The sequence below is a fragment of the Sinocyclocheilus anshuiensis genome, unplaced genomic scaffold, assembly GCF_001515605.1.
Source record: "Sinocyclocheilus anshuiensis isolate Anshui unplaced genomic scaffold, SAMN03320099.WGS_v1.1 scaffold1932, whole genome shotgun sequence".
NCBI lineage: Eukaryota > Metazoa > Chordata > Actinopteri > Cypriniformes > Cyprinidae > Sinocyclocheilus > Sinocyclocheilus anshuiensis.
The window spans coordinates 363,384-383,801 of record NW_015555985.1 but is presented as its reverse complement, the minus strand read 5'-3'; the positions used below and the strand labels follow the sequence as shown (position 1 = coordinate 383,801).

General features: G+C 39.1%; 1 protein-coding gene across 1 annotated transcript in view; it reads left to right on the top strand.

Annotated features, from left to right (window-relative positions):
- Positions 1-2,484: 2,484 nt before the first annotated feature.
- Positions 2,485-20,418, top strand: part of LOC107676088 (ceramide kinase-like protein) — a 42,053-nt gene continuing 24,119 nt past the window's right edge. The window contains exons 1-3 of the mRNA XM_016470609.1: positions 2,485-3,027; positions 4,024-4,257; positions 15,608-15,737. Of these exons, the coding sequence (XP_016326095.1) occupies positions 4,183-4,257; positions 15,608-15,737 (205 nt within the window). The 5' untranslated portion in view covers positions 2,485-3,027; positions 4,024-4,182. The remainder of the gene's footprint in view (positions 3,028-4,023; positions 4,258-15,607; positions 15,738-20,418) is intronic.

Genomic DNA, 20,418 nt, shown 5'->3' with positions numbered 1-20,418 from the left:
TTTTTCAAGACAAGCCATGATCAGAATTAATGCTAGAGATTTCTTATAAGCACATAAACTCTGGCACTCTCGTCCTCCGCTCACTGAATTAATATGATACGTTGCCTTTGCTATGATAAACACCAGTTGCGCTGCTGTTTTCATGTGGGTGTGTAGTGCTGCTTACACTATTCTTCTTAAATAGAAGTCATTATATTTAATGCCGCCATTCATATACTTTTAATGATAGCCAACATTACAGCCCTGCGTGCAATGAAGCTCGCAGTCACTGAACATCTATGGGTTGACGATGTAAAACTCCGGACAAGTTTTCTTGCACGCACCCGTTTTTTACACGTCTTGACTGTCGTACAGTCTGACATTAAAAACAACTGAGATCCCACAGTGTGACATGATCATCATGTTCATACAGTCTGACAAGTACAATCCTAAAGGACTTTTAAAAAATCGCACAGTGTGAGCCCGGCCTAAATCTTGGAATATATGACCCAAATAAGAATTTTCACCAGATATTGTCATCTGAACAAGTAAGTAACAAGTCTGCCACGTTTGTTCTGACCAACTGAGGAAAAAAGCATTACAGTAAATCGTGCTACAAATGGTGATTTAATCTAACGATCAATTAGCTCATATCACATCAAACCGTGCAGCTAACCGTTGTGAATCGGGCTAAAGTAAGGCGATAGTTTTGAACACTGGCTGGTTATGTACTTGCTCAAATATTGATTTTGGATCATTTTTAACCAAAAAAAGTTACGCACTGCAGCTTTAAGTATAAGGCAGGTTTGATATCAATTTGTTTGGTTGCGAAACACTCAAGAACATCCAAAAGCAGACAAGAGTGTGAAATATAGGCACTTTTAGACTTTACACTATTGCCTATATCACGTAGCTCCCGTTATTACTGGCATATTCCAGTACAACGGATATTTGGAATAAGGTGTTTATGCGACTCAGCATTCCTAATACAACCTTATGACACTTAAGTAGAACAAGTAGTTCTTTATGTTGTTTTTTATTTCTTTCTAGCATAATTTCAGTTTAAGTCAGCTTTTTAATACTTGTGTTATCTTTCTAATTGCATCAGCAAAGCCACGTCAAGAGATTAATTTAGCTGCCAATTTTAATGTAGCTGTTAATGTTGCATCATTATTTACTTAAAGCTGCAGTCCGTAAGTTTTGCCTCTTTGTCACCTTCTCTGTTTGAAAACCTGCAATTGCAGCTTATTCTCAACATTTTATCTCGACTTTTTTTCTCGCAATTTAACGAATTTTTTCTCGAAACATAATGACTTTATTCTCAAAATTTAATGAGTTTAATCTCAAGATTTTATCTCGACTTCTTTCTTGAAATGTAATGAGTTTTTTCTCAAAATTTAACGACTTTAATCTCGAGATGGTTTTATTTTTTTTATTATTGCTTGGCCCTAATCCTCTTCCGTACTAATTGTCATACCATTAAAATTTCATATTAAGAAATTCTTTTAACCCAAAAAGCAAATTATGCTCCCTTCGAACTGGTTTTCTTTAAAATACAAATATTTTGTAATCCCAGGCTATCTGTAATCAGAAGCACATTTAAAACTGGAATATAATTTAATTTCATTCACAAGTGTTTCATAAACACATAATCGTTTCTGGATTACAATCCGCCATCAAAATGATACATTTAATTATTCCAGCTGCTGTGAGAAAAGGCTATAAACGATCTGCCACCTGCAGGATCCTCACATGCGATAGCCTAGTAGCCGGGAAAACTTCTTTATGTTTACAGACGCTACGTAATGACGCAGTGCCATGCTCAAATTTCCTGCGAAAACCTACCCATACCACTCAAATTAGAAAACATTATTATTAGCTAACCGTTGTGAATCGGGCTAAAGTAAGGCGATAGTTTTGAACACTGGCTGGTTATGTACTTGCTCGAATGTTGATTTCAGATAATCTTTAACCAAAAAAAGTTATGGACTGCAGCTTTAAAAATAGAATAGCAAGTGTGGAGCTGTAAAGTGGCTTAAATACAATAGAGATATATATAAAAAAAAGTTTGTGTAAGCAAAAATTTATGGGCTCCCAAAAATAGAGAGAGTACAGTATTAGCAAAAAGTAAAGTTTCAATTGTGTGGCCTGTTTTTGCTCCGTCTGTTTTACCAGGTGCATTATCTCAATCTACATTGCTTCTACTTAGCGGGCCACTCATTTAAACTCAATTTTCCTGCTCTTAATTCACTAATTAGTCACTAATTAGGTCACTAATTAGGTCCTATTGCCAAAACCTTAAAAAAAAAAAAAATCAGAGCCCAGATCAACCTGACTACTGCACATGCTGACAAGCGTTTGGAGTCTCTCTATTAAAAGGGTGGACATGTGCAAAAACTGCAACACAATTAGCATCAAGCAGATAAGTCCTTCTCTAATCCTGTTTACGGCTGGCATCAGGCAGATATGCCAAGATTGATTCGGACAAGGCGTCGGCTTACTGTAATGTAGCAAGGGAGAAGGCCCCCTTTTCCCTCTTTCTCGGTCCCTTCAGGACCCTCCCTTGCACCCTCAGAGGAAGCTTCCTGTACACGCCCGTTAACACGGGCCACTTTGTCATTTGTCCTGGCTCTCGGAAAGCTCTGCCGGGAGAGATTATCTCCTATTCCCACTAATTCAGTTGACTCGGGGTTTCTGTAGTGACCACAATGAAACGCTTTGGAATTAAATAAATAGAGTGGTGGAGGTATAGAGAGGTTCGAGCAGAAGCCTGAGTGGGAACAGATGGCGGTGGGTGTCCTGCGCAGTAATGTGAGAGGGTAGTTAATGTTCTGAAACGCGGAGGTGTGGCTTGGGATTCTCCTAATGAAGAAAGGCTTTCACACGAGGAGAGAGACTGTCATTTAGAGAGCCAGCTATAGAACTCGGTCCATCTTGAGGCTCGGCGACAGATTTCAGAGTGGTTTAATTGGAGTTTGCCTGTGGGTAATCGTTTACAGTGGGGGGTCAGGAGAGAGCAGGAAGGTCGCAGCCCAATGTAACGCTGGGGTATTAAATCTTTATTTTGTTGTTTGTTTTGGTTCTCGTAGAAGAATTAAAGCGACAGTTCACCAAAAAAATTAAAATTGCCATCAACAAATTATCATTATGTTGTTGCAAAGAAGAAATTTTAAACAAATTTTGTCCATACAATGAAAGTCAAATGGGTCTGATATTGTTTTGGACCCCCCCTGATCTTTATTGAATGGGCAAAAACAGTTCAAAAGTTTGTAAGAGTCAGTGAGATTTGGAAGAAATTAATAATTTTATTTAGCATGGTCAAAAGTGACAGTAAAGACTTTTACATAGTTAAAAATCCTACTTCAAATAAATGCTGTAACTTTCTATGCATCAGAGAATTCTGAAAAAATGCATCAGTTTCTGCAAAAAATATTATATAGCATCAAATTAGCATATTAGAATGATTTCGGAAAGCTCATGTGACACTGAAGGCTGAAGACATGCCATTGCAAGAATAAATACATTTTTAAAATATATTAAAATATATTTTTTAAAACTGTATTTCAAACTTACAAATTATTTTTTGGGGGTTGAACTATCCCTTTAAATCCATTTAATTCTCAAGTGCTGAAGTCAACGAAGTCAACATAAAGAGCCAAACTGAAATAAGGTGTAATATTTTTAGTAAATCATATTTACTTCTTGTTTTGAGATAAAAATTTCTCCCCGTTACTTATGAAAACTAAGCTGAAAGTCATTTCGTACTAGATATAAATGCAAACCCACTATCTGTGAATAAGTACCGAATAGTAATGAACCTCAATTCACATTGGCATCTTCATATTACATTCTTACATTTAACCAGGCCTTTAAGGGTCAAGTAGCGTGAAAAATGATTAAAAAAAATTAATTATGCTTTGGCATTTAAACACATAAACATGTACCATTTTGGCAGTTAAACACATAACATTAAAACCCATTACAAGTGGTCAGGAAGGAAAACATGTATATGCCTTTTAAATGTCTCTTGTGTGTTTGCTTTAGCTGACCATGATGTGAAGAAGCAGGAAGAGTATTTGGAGCTTAAGGACGTGTTTGCTGTGAAGGTAAAGCGGCGACGCTCTGTGGGGCAGCAGACGGGCGGAACTCTGCTGGGCATCACAGTCTTCCAGTGCAAGAAGAAAGGGCTCAAACTCAAGGAACATGCCATCCACCTCAATAACCTCAGTGCGGACCACTGTGAGATTTGGTTCAAAAGCCTCAAAGAAATCCTCAGCGGTATGTTCACACACCAAAGCAGCTCAACATCTACTATACACTGAAAAAAATAAAATCACAAATCAAACATTAGGCATTTTAGAATTATTTTATCTTGGAGCTTCAGTGAATGTTATGATGTGCAAACATTAACCTGGTCAACATTTGCTTCACTTTATATTTTATTGTGTTTGCTGACATTTATTGAATGAAGATTGCCCAACCCAGTAATGAATTGGATACAATTACTCTGTTCCTAAACCTAGTGAGTGTAGCATTTTAAGTGCGGTCTTGATGCAAGGCTACCTCAAGAGGTAGGCAGCATTAATTATGCTGTCTTCTAAGATACTTTTATGCCGAATTCTGTGGCAGCATGTATCCTTTGCAGTGAAGGCAATCTCATAATGCACTGATGAGAAACAAATATATCCAAAATGACAGAGAAAGTGAGGGAAATACTTACAACAACTTTGATTAATCCAATTTAAATATGAACCATCTAATAAAAATATGAACCATTTTACCCAATATGTTTGTGTGCTATATTCACTATAGCTCAAAAGTTTGAGGTCAGTAAAAATGTTTTTTTTAATACGTTTTTTTTTTTTTAGCAAGGATGCATTAAATTGATCAAAAGTGACACTAAAGACGGTTCTAGCAAAAAATTAAACAGCTTAACTGTTTTCAACATTGATGATTTCTTGAGCACCAAATCAGCACATTAGAATTATTTCTGAAGGATCATGTGACACTGAACTGACTGGAGTAATGGCTGCTGAAAATTCAGCATTGCATCACAGGAATAAATTCATTTTTAAAATATATTCAAATAGAAAACAATTATTTTAAGTTGCAATATTATTTCACAATTTTACTGTGCACTGTAAAAAAAAATCTGTGACTTTTACGGTAAAATACCGGCAGCTGTGTTTGCCAGAACTTCACCGTAAAAAATATGGTAGCAACATTTTAGGTTTTACAGACTTAACTTAAATTCACAATAAAATACCGCATTTCATTAACTGATGTAATGCTAATAAATGTAGCATTTTTACAGTCTTTTACTGTTAAAATCACAATAATTTTTTACAGTGTGTCTTACTGGGATCAAATAAATGCAGCCTTGGTGAGCATAACAGATTTAGTCAAAAACATAAAAAAATCTTACGAGACATAATGTATTTTTATGCTTATTAGAGAATTGTTTATTAGTTTAGCATCATGTGAACACCAAACTCAAATCAAGTTAGTCCTTTGCATGAGGAGAGCTATTTGAGCTGCCTATGTAGAGCATTAGACTCGCTCATTAGGTTTTGGAACAGAGCCTTTCTATCACAATTAAATGATTTCTCAAGTATGCATCAGACCTACAAATATGATGTGAAATAATGTTCAAGGTTTGTCAGCGACATCCTGGCTACACAAAAAAGTCATGAATAAACTCCACGGACTGGATTATAAGGTACTCTTGTTGAGAGAGCCGAGGGGCACCATTTATTCTGTGTGATGACCGTATCATTGTGTGGTGTGCCTGAAGGGGGGGTCGGAGGGGGTCTTGAAAGACGTGGTGTTGGCTGCAAGGACCTGCTGGATCAGACTAGAGGAACAGGTTGGTCCTACGGCCTCCCTGGAGTTTGTAATTATCTGCGCTCCACTCGCTAGCGTTCACTGCCAAGACGGGCCAGCGGCCTGCCTAGTGCTTCGCTGTGCGTGCAGGGAGACAGGTGTCCTTCCAAATGCGTCAGAACTCTTCGTTCTCCGGTTCTCGAAAACCGGGGGGAAGGATGCAAGGAGGAGATTTAATAGTGGGGGATTCAGTAAAAGTCCGTCTGAGACTCTCCCGAGGACCAACAAAATGATTTAGTATAAACTTCCTTCGTCAGCTAAATGAGCATTGAGCATGCCTTTGTGAAAATGAGCATGCGTAATCTCTGGTAATCCCGGTCTGCAGACAATGCAGTGCTGCACATTTTCTCTGATTCAATCTAGCATCACAATTAGGCTGGAGGTTCAATTTCTGAAATCCTTTGCCCGCTGTGCGTCCCACATACAGTAAATACTGGACACCATACAAGTAGTAGGCTATATTTAAAACCGGATTGGATATGAGATATGAGTTTGGGGGAAATCTCTGGAAAGTGTTTTTGTCCTATGAGGGCCTAGTCATAATGCTGTATTAATGCCAGCTAATCCTTGGAATTTCAGTTACAGCACTGAATAAGAGGTGATGCAACAGCAGCAGTGCTCAGACGGTGCATTACTCACTGGGAATTAGGGAGGGGATTGTCCAGGCCTCACAACTTTATACTGTCAAACCCCTCCCCCACCTCGGTAAACCCTTGCTAAGACTTTGGCCTTGTAACTTCTTTGCACAAAAGTGTTTCTGAGCTGTAGCCCTTTAAAGATTTAAATGCTGGCTTTTTGTGGGTAATTGTGAGTAAGGGCTGCATGTACTTTGGGTAGAACATGAATTAATTAACATAATTAAAGGATATGCCTTGAGGGAGCCCAGAGGAGAGAGGACATGCTTATTTAGTGCTGCGAGGAGAAAAATGAATACACAAAGATGAGATTCATTGTGGTGTTTTACAGTGGAAGTGTGTTAAGATATTTCAAAACCATTAAAATACAGTTTTTTTTTTTAAGTATATAGCCTGTAGATTTAAACCGTATATGTGTTGGCATAAAATTAGATTCTCTTATGGATCTTGTCTATATGTAAAGTTACATCCAGTCTTCTGTCTTCATGACCTTGCAATGCTGGTAAACTTTCCAGCAAAAGTGGTAAGAGCAAGGTAAGACGTCGTTTTCCTCTCATGGGAATTGTGTCCACCTAGAAAAATAGCCACACTTTACACCACAAAACAAAACAAAAATTAATTAGATTAATTTTCAGTGAAAATATCTAAAACTTAATTCTTAAAATAACATAAATTTACTTTTTTTACTTCTGCATCAGATATTTAGACTTGTTTTCATAGTTTGTATCTTGGTACGATTGTATTTTGAGTGAAAACACTTTATATCACAATACTTAATATCCGATGCAATGTGCTTTGGATGTAAATGTAAGGAGTTTTAGACATTTCAACTGAAAGATTAAATCAAGATTAGGATTTTTTTGCAGTGCAGATCAAATAATAAACAGGTTTTTACCTGTAATTTCAGTGATACTAACCAAACAGAATTACAAGAGCAATTAAAAAACAAACAAACACTTGCATTAACTTGCATTAACTTGCATTATCACATTTTTTCCCCTAACCTAAGGAAGGTCATTTGACAGATATGAGATATGTTGCTAATAAAAATATTTTTATATTATATTTTTATGATGATGATTCAAGTTTGAGTAGTGTGCAGGAATAGCTTATTAGCATAGTAGTATACCATTCCAAATAGTATATTAGCAATAGCAAAGGCAGAAATAGTAAGAGTATAATGATAGTACGCCTTTTTGATTGCAGCCACAGTATTAAAGCTCAAGTAAACATACAAATGGCTGAAAAATAAAGAAAAGGTCTTTACTTTTCACGCTTCACATTCAGTAGAGTTGTGCATCACATGGTTCTTAAAAAAATTGTTTTACTAAACTCCAGAGCTATGACGAAATCACTCAAAATAATTTGAGTTCTTCTAAAATGATGAGAATTTTTTTTTTAGTAAGATCTGATTATTTAAATCAGCAATATTATGATTTTTACAGTGTAAATTAAATATTTCAACCATTTTGGGTCATGATGAATCTATATTTCAGTACATTCTCTCTCCTATAGATGTAATAAAGCAACACTGATTAGGGCTTTGATGTCTTTCCTTCTCCAGGTTCTGATAAGCAGCAGCACAGCTGTCATGTGCTACATATTTATACCGTCACAAACTCATACAGTTGTTAATAAAGCATGGCAGTTTGTTTGGTCCTCGTGGAAACGTCCACCCCACCCCCTGCATCTCATGCAAATGCTCTCACACACACGTAGACGCATGTTTTCCATAGCTGCATTATATCTGTTATTTTATTAGCAGTTAAGGGAGTGCTGCAGAATCATTCTGCCCGAGGTGGGGAAAGCGGGCACTCTGGATTACAGGGGTGTTCACCTGTTACAGTGGTGTTTCCCAGGGAGGCGGCACAATGGAAGGTGTGTCCCAGCTGACACTCAGCACAAAAGGTGAACGGTCCAAAAAAACCCAACCCCAGACCTTCAATCCCTGGTGTGATTTTATTCAAGGTGAGCTCTGAATGCCGTTTGCAACATCGCCATGGTTTTCTGACAAGCCATGTGATGTGCGCTGACACATGAGGTGCGGCCACCCAGCTGACAGATTAAACCCTGCAGTCAGAGAGCGAGCGGTCGGGCCAGGCCACAGACCAAACGTGTGGGGAGACGGCCGGGAACAATAGTAGCACCTGTACTACAGTCTACTTGGGTCCAACGTGGTCGTCGAGTTGAACTGGAATAGACTCCTTGTGTCCTTAAACCCTCTTTTGAAAGATTAGTCTTGGCGGGTCAATCAGAGCCCGGGAAGCCCTCCGCGCTCCGCTCCGGACACATAATGTGCTCTTGGTGCTCTTGTCAAAGCGCATGGTCACACTCCTGCGTCAAGCTGGACTTTATTGTTGTAGCCCTAAAGCAAGGAGAAAAGACAAACAGAGAGAGGAGAGAACTCAAGGGTCAAGCACCGGGTCCATCTCATTCCTCCAAAGGTTTTTGTGACCTATCTGAATTCATATGTGCATTTGGCATAAAGCACAACAGTTGCTATTGTGCGCCACGCATGAAATTGCTTTGAGTTGTTTAACAAGATAATAGGGGAAGCAAAATCTCCCTCGGAACGCGATTTTAAAAATGTGTCCAGAATTTGAAGGAAGCTGGGCCTTTGGCTGAGCTTGCGTGGCATTTACATGAGCTGATGTACAATAGCTCGATAGCCAAGAGGATAATGTTACACATTAACAGGGTTTCCATTAAGTCAACCTCTGCATATCCATGGTGACTCTTTCCCCTTGGCTCCTTGGAAACAGATCAATCTGTGTATCTTATTGACCGGAGCGCTCTTACTTCAGCTGATGTTTTCTGGCCAGCCCAAACTCTGTTTATATGCTGGTTAGAGTTGCTTGCTTTGATCCTGTTTCACATTAAAGACAAAAAAAAAAAAAAAGTTAAAGTTTTAGTTCAGGTCCACAGTGACAGATTTAAAGGAATTATATTTAATGTAGCACATCAGTGTATTTACTTAGGCTTCACTTAAAAGTTGAGCATGGTCATACACAACTTCAGAAAACAAGATGCGAATGGACAGCACTGAAAAAAAATCCTATCTTTAGTGAGTATTTAGGTCCTATTTTACACTTACAATATTTAAAAATCCTTGAAAGAACATAAAAATGTATCTGGACAATGTATATCACGATTTGTGGTAATATCTCAAATATTTTTATATTTTGTCTTACTGATTTTTTCCCACTTGGTTTTAGTTTGATTATAAATAAAACAATTTTAAAAATCTGCCAGTGTAGTAATACAAAATATACAAGGTACAATCTATGAAAATAAGTCTAAATGTCTTTTGCATCATTTCTTCTCAGGCAAATTCAACTTATTATAAAGATTTGACCTGAAAAACAAGTCTAATTAAACTTTTTTTTCTTTTAAATTTACAGACTATATAGATTATATTTTTTAAGTAATTTTCCTTTTTGCAGTGAAAGTTTAAGAATTGCTCAGAAACTGTTAGATCTGTTAAACAGTTTATTGCACCCTTATACCTTTGGGGTTACAACAACGTATCACTTGGGCAGTAACCTTAAAGTGAGAACTTTGTATCTTATCTACCCCTAAAAGGTGTATATTCATAGCTTAGAGTAGTAATATGTGCCCTTAGAGGTACTACAATGAACCCTTTGGGGGTAAATAAGGTACAAAGGTGTCCCTTTTAGGGTACTGCCCCAGTGACACGCTGTTGTAACACTAAAGGTACAATTTTTGCACTGAAATTTTGGTAGAACTTTATTTTACAGTCCTGTTCCGCATCTACATACTATGTACTTATTATAGCAATTACAATAACTGGGTAATAACTAGGTACTAACCCTGAACCTACCCCTAAACCTAACCTTAACCCATGTAGTTATTACCCAGTACTTACTTGGGTAAGTGCACGTACTGTAAAATAAAGTGTAACCGAATTTTTTTTTGAAAGTGTCAAAATCAAATCAAATCTTGAGGTGCCTAAAGATTCCCATCCCTAAATGCCATCGTGTATCTGGGGCTCTGTCAGGACTTCACAGGGTGGATAGATGCTCCTGTGGGCTCTGCTGTAGGTACGACTGCAGTATCACTTTCACCGAGTGCTCTGTGGATTTTTTTTCTGCGTATTCCCAGTGGATCTTCCCCATTTCTCTGTCTGTCACACCCGCCCCCAGATAGACGTGTATGCAGACATAATGGAGGCACCTAACACATGGTGCTGTTTTCCCCCCTCTCCGGCTAATATTAGGAAAGGTGTTATTGTCCACACCAAGAACTACAATGGCTCTAATTGAACAATATGCATGTACGTCCCATGTTTTAACATGGAATAATTAATTGAATGCATTACACGCTTAATTTTATTCTCTGAGCATCTCTGTTCGTCTCATTATATGGCGCCTGTGTGAATTAATTGTTCCAATGAAAGCAAGTGTATTGATTTGAAGCCCAAACCTCCACCGCAGTTCCCCACCTCGTCTAATGGTTGGAGCAGCTCCTGCCTGGTGATGCCCATGCTGGAGGGGACAAATCTGGAGAGGGCTGGGTCTCCCCCACTGCTAATGCGCGCTAATGCCAGTCCCTGACACCATGCCAGATGCTCCATTCTTGGCAGAGGATCTAAGGAAATGTCGAAGCACTCGTCCCCCGTATGGAGATCTCACGGCCGGTAGGAAAGCGGGACAGGACAGTGACACTCTTTTTCTCTCTCCCATTCCATCTCCTGTATGGCCCCCAGATCTCTTACCTCCCCTCGGGCCTGCCGGATCCAGCTTCTCTCCGATCCTGACCTTTCCCACTGCAAGGCCCCAATCTGGGCTTATCCGTTGGAGGGCTCACTCCCCTCGCCAGTCAGCCAGCCAGCCAGGGATTTCAGGGCAAAAATAAGACATCTGTTCTTGAGGATTAGCAAATATTCTGTGCACCCCAGAAAGCCTGTTTGGGTATTGTGGGCTCAGCGAGTGGAACGGTTTATGGGTTACTTAAGTGCAGTTTGATGGCTGTGTTATGTACGTTGCGACTCTCTTGTACTCTGTGTGCCTTTTTAAGTGGGCTTGGCCAAATCAACATACTGTTATTGTATAAAAATTACAACTTATTTTTCAAAATCCCTAACCGAATTTCTCGAAGCCCTTTCAGAACCCATTCTGACTCAGGCATCTATCTATCTATCTATCTGTCCGTCCGTCCGTCCATCCGTCCATCCGTCTATCTATGAAAAGCCTATACATCTTAAAGTTTGACTTGATAAACTTTTTTAGTTAAAATCAGAGTTATGAATTTCTATTGATTTTAATTCTACTTCCTTGCATTTAAAATCAAATGATTTATTTGGAATTTAAAAGCATTCTCATTCTGAATTCTACACGGCACATAACCCAGAAAACTGGGTGAATTCACTGTCACACAAATAACGCTACACTGTAATATGAAGCATCGATGCCTTGCAATCAAACCATGACTGGACCGCATGGTCAATCCACTCATTAGTGCAGTGGGCGAGTGTTTACGGGCAGTCCTGGGGCTTTGTTTGTCTTTGAAATCAATGTGTAACCTGACCCCGCTTTCAGGTAATTTACCCCTGATTATGGGAAAAGTGCTCCCCTGTGCCAAATCATCTTCTCCACAGGGAGACCCTCAGCCACACCATTCAGATGCTCTTTACCTTTCCCATCAGCACCCTCTGTGCGTTGAGACAGGGGCTGGACAGAGACAGATGTAGCTACTGTGTTGGGTGACATTAGCCGGTCTTGATAGCCCTCAGGGGTAAAACAGCCTTAAGCCTGAGTCATAGGGTGACTGCATCGCTGCAGAACGTGCTGACCTCATGGAATGTCTGCAGGTGGCAGAGACACATGTCTGAAATGTGGACGTCACTACAAAGCTATTGAGAGGACAAACAGAACCAACTTGCTCACATGAAGGGCACAATACATGTGGGTGAATGTCAACAAAAACATGCCCAGGTCATATTTCATCCAGGTCATATACACTCTCAGAAAATAAGTTACAAAGCTTTGACTGGATGGTACCCTAATGCATAAAAGATAAAAGGTACATATTAGTACCTTATTTACCCATACCTTAAAAATATATATTAGTACCTAAAGTCTACAAACATGTACCATTTAGAGGTATATAAGCTACAAATATGTACTTTTCAGCTTTTGTACCTTAGGGTACGTCCCAGTGACAGCTTTTTTCTGTCTTTTTTGTGAGAGTGTATTTAAAAAAAAAAATAAAAAAAAATCTGCACAACAAATGCTACCATTAAAAAAACATTATTATTATTATTATTATTACTTTTTATAACATTACTTTTTTGTGACATGTGACCTGGACATGTTCTGAACAGGTTTTGTGAAATGCACCCATTTAAGCGAAAAATAGGAATAAATCCCTTGCAGCTTTACCTAAAACAGACTACAGAAGTGATTAACGTCAGAACACAATATTTAGATGAGTCGTCTGGTGTCCCCGAAAAGTTATAATTAACGTCTGAACGCTGAAGTCTCTTTCAAGCTGCTAATCACAGTGGCCTTTTGCGGGAACACAAACAGGACTCATGAAGGCGAAACCTGAGTGTGGCCCCTTCATCTGGATTGTCTTTCAGTGAGATCCTGTGAGCCACCATGCATCACTCGCACAAACATGGGATTATGTGCCATAGTAACACGGTATCGTGCATGCAGACGGGCTACGTCCCCACTCTCCCTTCTGTGGTGTTTAGATTTCTCCTGAACTCCAGCTCAGATACGATCATTAAAACAACAGAAACATAGTTTCCTGTTTCAGTGTAACGAATTAATAAGAGATGAGGGCTCTGTTCCAATATCTTATGAGTTGTCTTGCTGTCGGCTGTGAATAGTCATCTACCTTTTAGCATAGCCATTGCCATGTACTGTGATATAATACTGTCTATATAGGTAGCACACAATGTTTTGGAACAGAGAGTCTCTTGGGAAAATCAGAAAAAGAGTCTCTATATATAGCAAGTTTTTGTGTGGATATTTTGAACTACCTTTATGAAACGGTGATGCAAATGTGCCCCCTAAATCTGATGGAATAGACGATCGTTGTTTTCATGTGTCGTGTGGCGGGCTCGAAGCTCCCTCGGTGAGGATGAGGGTTACTGAGCCTCCTGAGCCCCATTCACAGCTATAACAGCAGCGGTGGTGCCGCCCCCTTGCACCTGCTCCCCACGTGGACCCCATCATCCCAGCACCGCGGCCCCCAAGAGCCACATAGTGGGAGATGGGATCAGCATCCCCACACTGAGCGAGACTTGCAACCTTCTTTCAAGATCTCAAATCCCCACCAGCCTCCCCACCTTACATCCTGCATCTACTTTCGTGCACGTTTTGTGTCTATTTGAACTATGACCTTGGGCACCCCCTGGAACTCTTGCGCTGTGATGTCAGCAGGGGGTATGGCGGAGGGCAAGCCAAGGGTAGCGGTTCGTTAGCAGGTCAAGGGTCGAGAGCTTCAGGGGCCGGATTAGAGTAATGAGGGAGATGATGGAGGAAGGAGAGAGAGCATTGAGCTTCACCTTAGCTTCCATCGTTCTCAAGCACTCCAGGAAGGCCGGGAGAGAACGCAGCTCCCTAATTTCTGCTAATTATGATCCACTGTTACTCAATACTGGGTTCTCTCTGCAAAGAAGGGAATACAGAAAATAGTAAATCAAACATTGATGGCAAATCCTGGAAAAAAAGTATTACAGATAACACACAATAATTTCCACATAAATATTAAGCAGCACAGCTGTTTAGTACATTGATATTAATAAGAAATGTTTCTTGAGGTGCAAGTCAGCAGAATCATTTCTGAAGGATCATGTGACACTGACGACTGGAGTAATGTAAAAATTCAGCTTTGCATCACAGGAATAAATTATGTTTTAAAATATATGAAAATACAAAACAGTTATTTTTAATTTTATTACTGTTATTATTGTATTTTAGATCAATTAAATGCAGCTTTGGAGAACACAAGAGGCTTTTTTTCTAAAACATTAAAAATATATATTTTACTGACCCCAAACTTTTTAATGGTAATGTAGGCCAGGTGCATGTGGACATATTTGCTGTTTGGGATTGACAGCAGTAACAGGTGCAACTGTCAAACTGTACTGTTTGTCCTCAGACTGACCTGTTGTAAGAGCAGCTTAAAAACACTCTGAATGAATGAATAACCAAAATCAAGCACCTCTTCTATTCTTGCAAAAGCAGGGAACCCTTTTATTATTTTTTTGACATTTAAAGACTTTAATAAAATAAACAAACACAAAATGAAAGTAAAGCGGCAGCCCCTCGCGGACGACTGCCACACAAAAAAACATAAAATAAAGTCCAGGCCTGGTCCTCTCTCGTCCAACACTGTCGTCACTCCTCCTTTTATCCTTCCGGAGCTCCTCCGTGGGACTCGAGACCGGTGAGTGGCGCAGGTGTCGCGCATTAGCATTTCCTCCACCGGCCTCGCTCCGTTCCCACGGCCCCGCCCCTGTCGTCACAATTATATACATATATTATTTATTATTTGTATTATGTATATACATGTATATACAATTAATTAATTAATTAATTACAAATCAGGACATTCCCAAAAGGAGGTTTTGGGAAATTTTGTCAGATTTAGCTCAATTCTGGGTACAAATTTGTTCCTATATAATATTCACATATAATGCATTGACCATGCCACTTTCTAGTTATTGGTATCACTCATCAAAAGCACATATCACATAGCAGTCAACCACTTCTCCCACCACAAAAACGTGAGCAGAGAGAGGCCGAGAGCCTACATGGTGCATGTATTCAAGCTTTCTCCTCATTCTTGGCAGACGTTCAGCCGCTGTAAACAACAGACACTGATCTGACCTTTTCAGTCGGTGGAGACTGAACTCACGCTGTGTGAGAGCCATTCTGCAGCAAGGGTGGCAGACAAAAGCTGAACTCACGACAAGAAATCGTTATTATGTAGGACAGGGGCTTTGGCTCACATTAAAAGATGTGCACTTCTCTAAACTGGATGAGTATCAAGCACTTAAATGAATGCCCATGGGATTCGTGACACAAGGGGATTGATGAATCTTTCCACTCTTTGTTGTTTTCTTTGCTCTGCAGGTTTTAAGAACGTCCCAAGTCTCTCAAAGTCTTCGTGAACCCCATCAGCCACAAGAGAGAGGCATACCAGATCTACCTGGACGAAGTTGCCCCCTCTTCAAGCTCGCTGACATAGAAGCTGATGTGACCAGTAAGTCTCATGCATCTGTACTGTACAAGATAACAAATGGTTAAATAGGTAGCTTTTCCTCTCAGGTTCAGCTTGAAATCTTCACACACAGGTGATTGCCACCCCCTCAGGCCTCACTCGAGGTCAAAGTGCATTAGCATCTGCCCTCAGGGTCTGCTCACTCATAGGATTCATCCCTCAGTGCTCAACAATTCCCTATATACTAACAAGCTGGTGCTTTACTCCATTAGGCATTGGCTGTGGATCATAGGAAATCAATATTTTAGTGCGAGGAATGTCAAGGTCCCTATGTTAATGCATCATTTGAATACACACTTAAATGGGAAATTAATCATGTTTACCATTTTAATTGCCATCTCTCCATGCAATTTACTAAAAAACGAACATTTAGAGGAAAAAAAAATATTACTAGATTTGTCTAATAATACAGAATATCAGAATATCCTACATTGAACTTTTTTTCTCAAAAAATCCTTGAAACGAAAAACTTATTTGAGAAGCAACACTGCATAAGATATCAAAACTTGTTTTTATAGATTCATAGTATCTTGAATTTAAATGCATTTCATCTTACAGATTTTTTTTTTTTTTACATTTGCTTTTAACTCGTTCATACTTAAAAGAAGTGGATAAAAACTGCCAGTGCTGTAAAACAAAATATACCTGTATTACCGATGCATGCTCTGAAAACATGTATTTAATATGCAGTGATGCTTTTCAATAAATTTATCTAATTTAAAAAGATTTTTAGATATTTAAACTAGAAAATTGGACAAAAACATTGGTTAAAAATAGAATTAGTGTAGAATATTAAAGGGGTCATAGGATACCCATTTTCCACAAGTTGATATGATTCTTTAGGGTCTTAATGAAAAGTCTGTAACATAGTTTGGTTAAAATTTCTCAATGGTAGCGTAAAAAACACCTTTTTTATCCTGTCAAAAACAGCTCTTTTCAGATCAAGCTGTTTTTGTAGAATTTTCTTTTAAATGTTAATGAGCTATGCTGACCCCGGCCCTCTCTTCCGGGCTGCTCTCAGAGAGAATGTTTACTTTAGCCACATTCATCGTGAAACTTGCTAATTAGCACATTATTAGGAAAGGCGATTTGCAAAGATTCATTACAAAACATTATACTCACTTCTTCTGTAGATGAGGCTGGATCATGAATGATTCGCACAAACATAGACGCATTTATGTAGATCGGGGGATCAACTAAACGCTGCATTTTTATAAGTATGTGAAATATTTAGCGGCGTATCTTTAAAATATGTCCAAGAGTTTTACACACCGGTCTGTTATTGTGGGGAAATTTCCACGCCCCTAAACATGACGTGGCACAAAACGAAACGTGATTGGTTGCTTTATCTGTCAGTCATGGCCTCTTGGGCGGTCCTTGGCCATTCAAAGCGGCCATGGTTCCCAGACCTGACCAGTCTGAAGGTCTGGCTATGTGAGACTACATAGCATCACACTAGCAACCTATCCATTGCTTTGCATAACCCACAACACCCCAGCATCATGGCAGTGCGCTTTGCATTAGCAAGCATGTAGTTAATCAACACACTCATTGAAAATCATAACTAGTTTTACATTTGAGTTGGTGGCTAAAGGGCTGTTCACACCAAAACGATACCTATAACGATAACTATATTAGAGTCCACACCAAAGCATGTTAACTTTCTGTTTATTATAATTGTGTGCTGCTTTAAATCCTCAAGCTCTTCAAAGTCAGGTTGATTCTGATTGGCTGTTAATTTTTAGCTGGAAAAAACTATTGTGAAAGCGCTACCAGTGATATTGTTCCTCTGTGTTGTTGGGCCCTGTCCCAAATGGCACACTTCACGTGCACTTGCGGTCTTGCGGTCTTGCGGACCTACAGACTTACTGTACAGGGCCTTATAGTTAGAGTTGTGGTGGGGACTTCCCTATTCTCATACAATTAAAACTTTATAGTTATCTTTATCATCCTTGGTGTGAACAGCCCTTAATTTGCATGAATTTGTACAATCTTATTCATACTTTTTTGTATTTTTTGTCTGCTTACGCCCCACTGATGGTTACATTTAGGGATGGACCCTCATGCTTACTTTGTTTTTGAAAATTATATGTTTCTGTACAAATAGACAAAATCACCACCTCGTAAAATAGTTGTTTTCTCATGAGATTCGGTGGAGTTTATCAATTTATTTTACTTTTAAAATTTTGCGTTAGCTTGCTCTTTTCAATTGGGTTGCTGTAGATGAAAGTACAGCTTGGTGCTAGCAACTCCGAAAAACATTACCAACTGCTGGAACTGATCAAATGTATACGGTCTACTAGTGCATACATGTAAATATGATGCTTATGAATATGCACAAATGTTTTGTATGATCTGCTTACACCGCAGTAACATTTAGGTTTAGGGGAGAACCTACTTATTTTTTCTAAAAATCATATGTTCCTGTACAAATCACATTGTATGAATTCAAATGAAATCACCACCTTGTAACATAGTTATGTTTTATCATGAGTTAATCAAATGATCTTGCTTTATTAAATTTGGCTTTCTGTAGCACAAACTGATAAAATGTATACCGTCTACAATAGAGTTATTTTGCTTTTTTAAATTTGTGCTGGTTTGCTTTTTTACATGTTGGTTGCTGTAGCTCAAACAATAGAGCATGGTGCTAGCAAAAACATTCTCATGAAATGCATGAACTGATAAAGTGCATATCAAATACATTCAAATGTGATGCTTATGAATATGCACAAATGTTTGTACAACCAAGCTCTCCTTTTCTTTTATTCCTACGTCTCTCTATATCTCACTGCAGTGTGTTTGTGGTTGTGTATGTGTGTGTGTGTGTGTGCTCATAAGTAGCAGCTGTACAACACTGCTGTGGATGGTTCTAAATGCATCTCACACTCATAATGACAGAAGAAGTGTATCCTCCGTCAGTAACCTGACCCAAGGGGAGGGACTGCACCCATCTGTTCTAACACAGTGTGGGACTCCCCCCTCTCCTCCCCTTTACCCATGTCCTCACATACACAGGACCCCATACTATATACGCATAGACATCCATGCACTACTACACACACACACACACACCCAAACATGCACCAGGCGCCCCCTGCTTTTAGGAAGGGGACTCCACAATCTGTGCTCTAATGAATGTGGCTACCTGATTCCAGAAGCCATTTGAACAGTAATAGAATCCGTTTCCTGATGATGTGCTCCCGAGGGCAGAGGCTGAGAGCTCGAGGTAGAGCCATTAAACAACATTTTACCTAATAGAAATTAAATATCTCATTCTGCTGCTCAGAACGCAGAGCTTTGAGAATATACGTGATTGAATTAGCTCTATAGACTTTGAGAGATGAACAGGCAATATTAGCGAACTGTTGTGTTTGAGAAAATCAATTACAGTGTGTAATTCACAGCTATTTACTGATAGCCAAAGCTTGTACATGGAAATCTCATTTTTGGCACTTATATGATCATTTAAGTGTCTAACTTAGCATTTTATGTGCTTAGACCAGTTTTAAATCTAAGTTAGATTTTTTAACTAAAAAGAATGATATTTCACAGCTCGGGCCAGAATGTGGCTCAGTTAGTGAGATGTGAAAAAGGCGCCTGGGTTGTGGTTTTGTTTGGCAAGGTCAGAGCCACATGAGAGAACGAAGTTCACTTTGACTTGTAAGTGCTCCCCCTACAGGTCAGCTCTGAGAATTTAACTCATACAGTAACTGAGTCTATGACTATGTCTGGAACAGCACAATAACATACTACTATTTCTGTAGTATGTGAATGTATATGCTCAGATCAATGTACAGTACATACAGCAAAGCATACTGCACAGAATACTGTATCCCACAATGCAATACCTTTTATTTCCATGTCACGAATGAACTGAAAATAATATAAGTGCCATTATTTTTTAAGTATCTTTTGACTCTGGTGATGTTTTTAAACAAAATTTGAGTAAAAAAATGGAAATGATTAATTTGTATTTATGAGATGATAACTGCATGTTTATTATATATATACAGTATATATATATTATAAATATTATTTGTAATATTTCACAATATTGCTGTTTTGACTGTATTTGTGATCAAATATATATGTGTGTGTGTATATATATATATATATATATATATACACATGATTTTCTGTCCCCACAATTGTGTACAGGTTTCATGGTCTGTAAGCTGGTACCAGGGAGAGCCAGGCATGTCATAATGAACAGACTTGCACTTGCATTTCTGTTTGCATCGTGAAACACGTTCTTAAACAACAAAAAAACATCCATCTGCAAGTGTCACATCAGCCACGGTGAGCCCTTTGATGGGTGGTCACAGCTGGGACCCGCTCAATGGTGGAGGTGCCCCAGAAAATGCTAAGTGGGGAGTGCACAATGCCATCTGCGGCGTGCCACCCCTCTTCCCCTGCATTCAGTGGCATTCTTCCGTGCCACACAGGCCAGGGGTTTCTGCCACACGACACCAAACCTGAATCGACAATTCTACTAGATCAAGCCTATATCCAACAAAATTTAGACCACATTTAACCTTATTTTTCTGACCCATTTGTTACTTGGAAAAAATCTTGACCTTGTTTTGTACAGCTTGAGCAAGCCGAACACAAGAGTGAAAGTGACATGTGGCCAAGTATGGTGACCCATACTCGGAGTTAG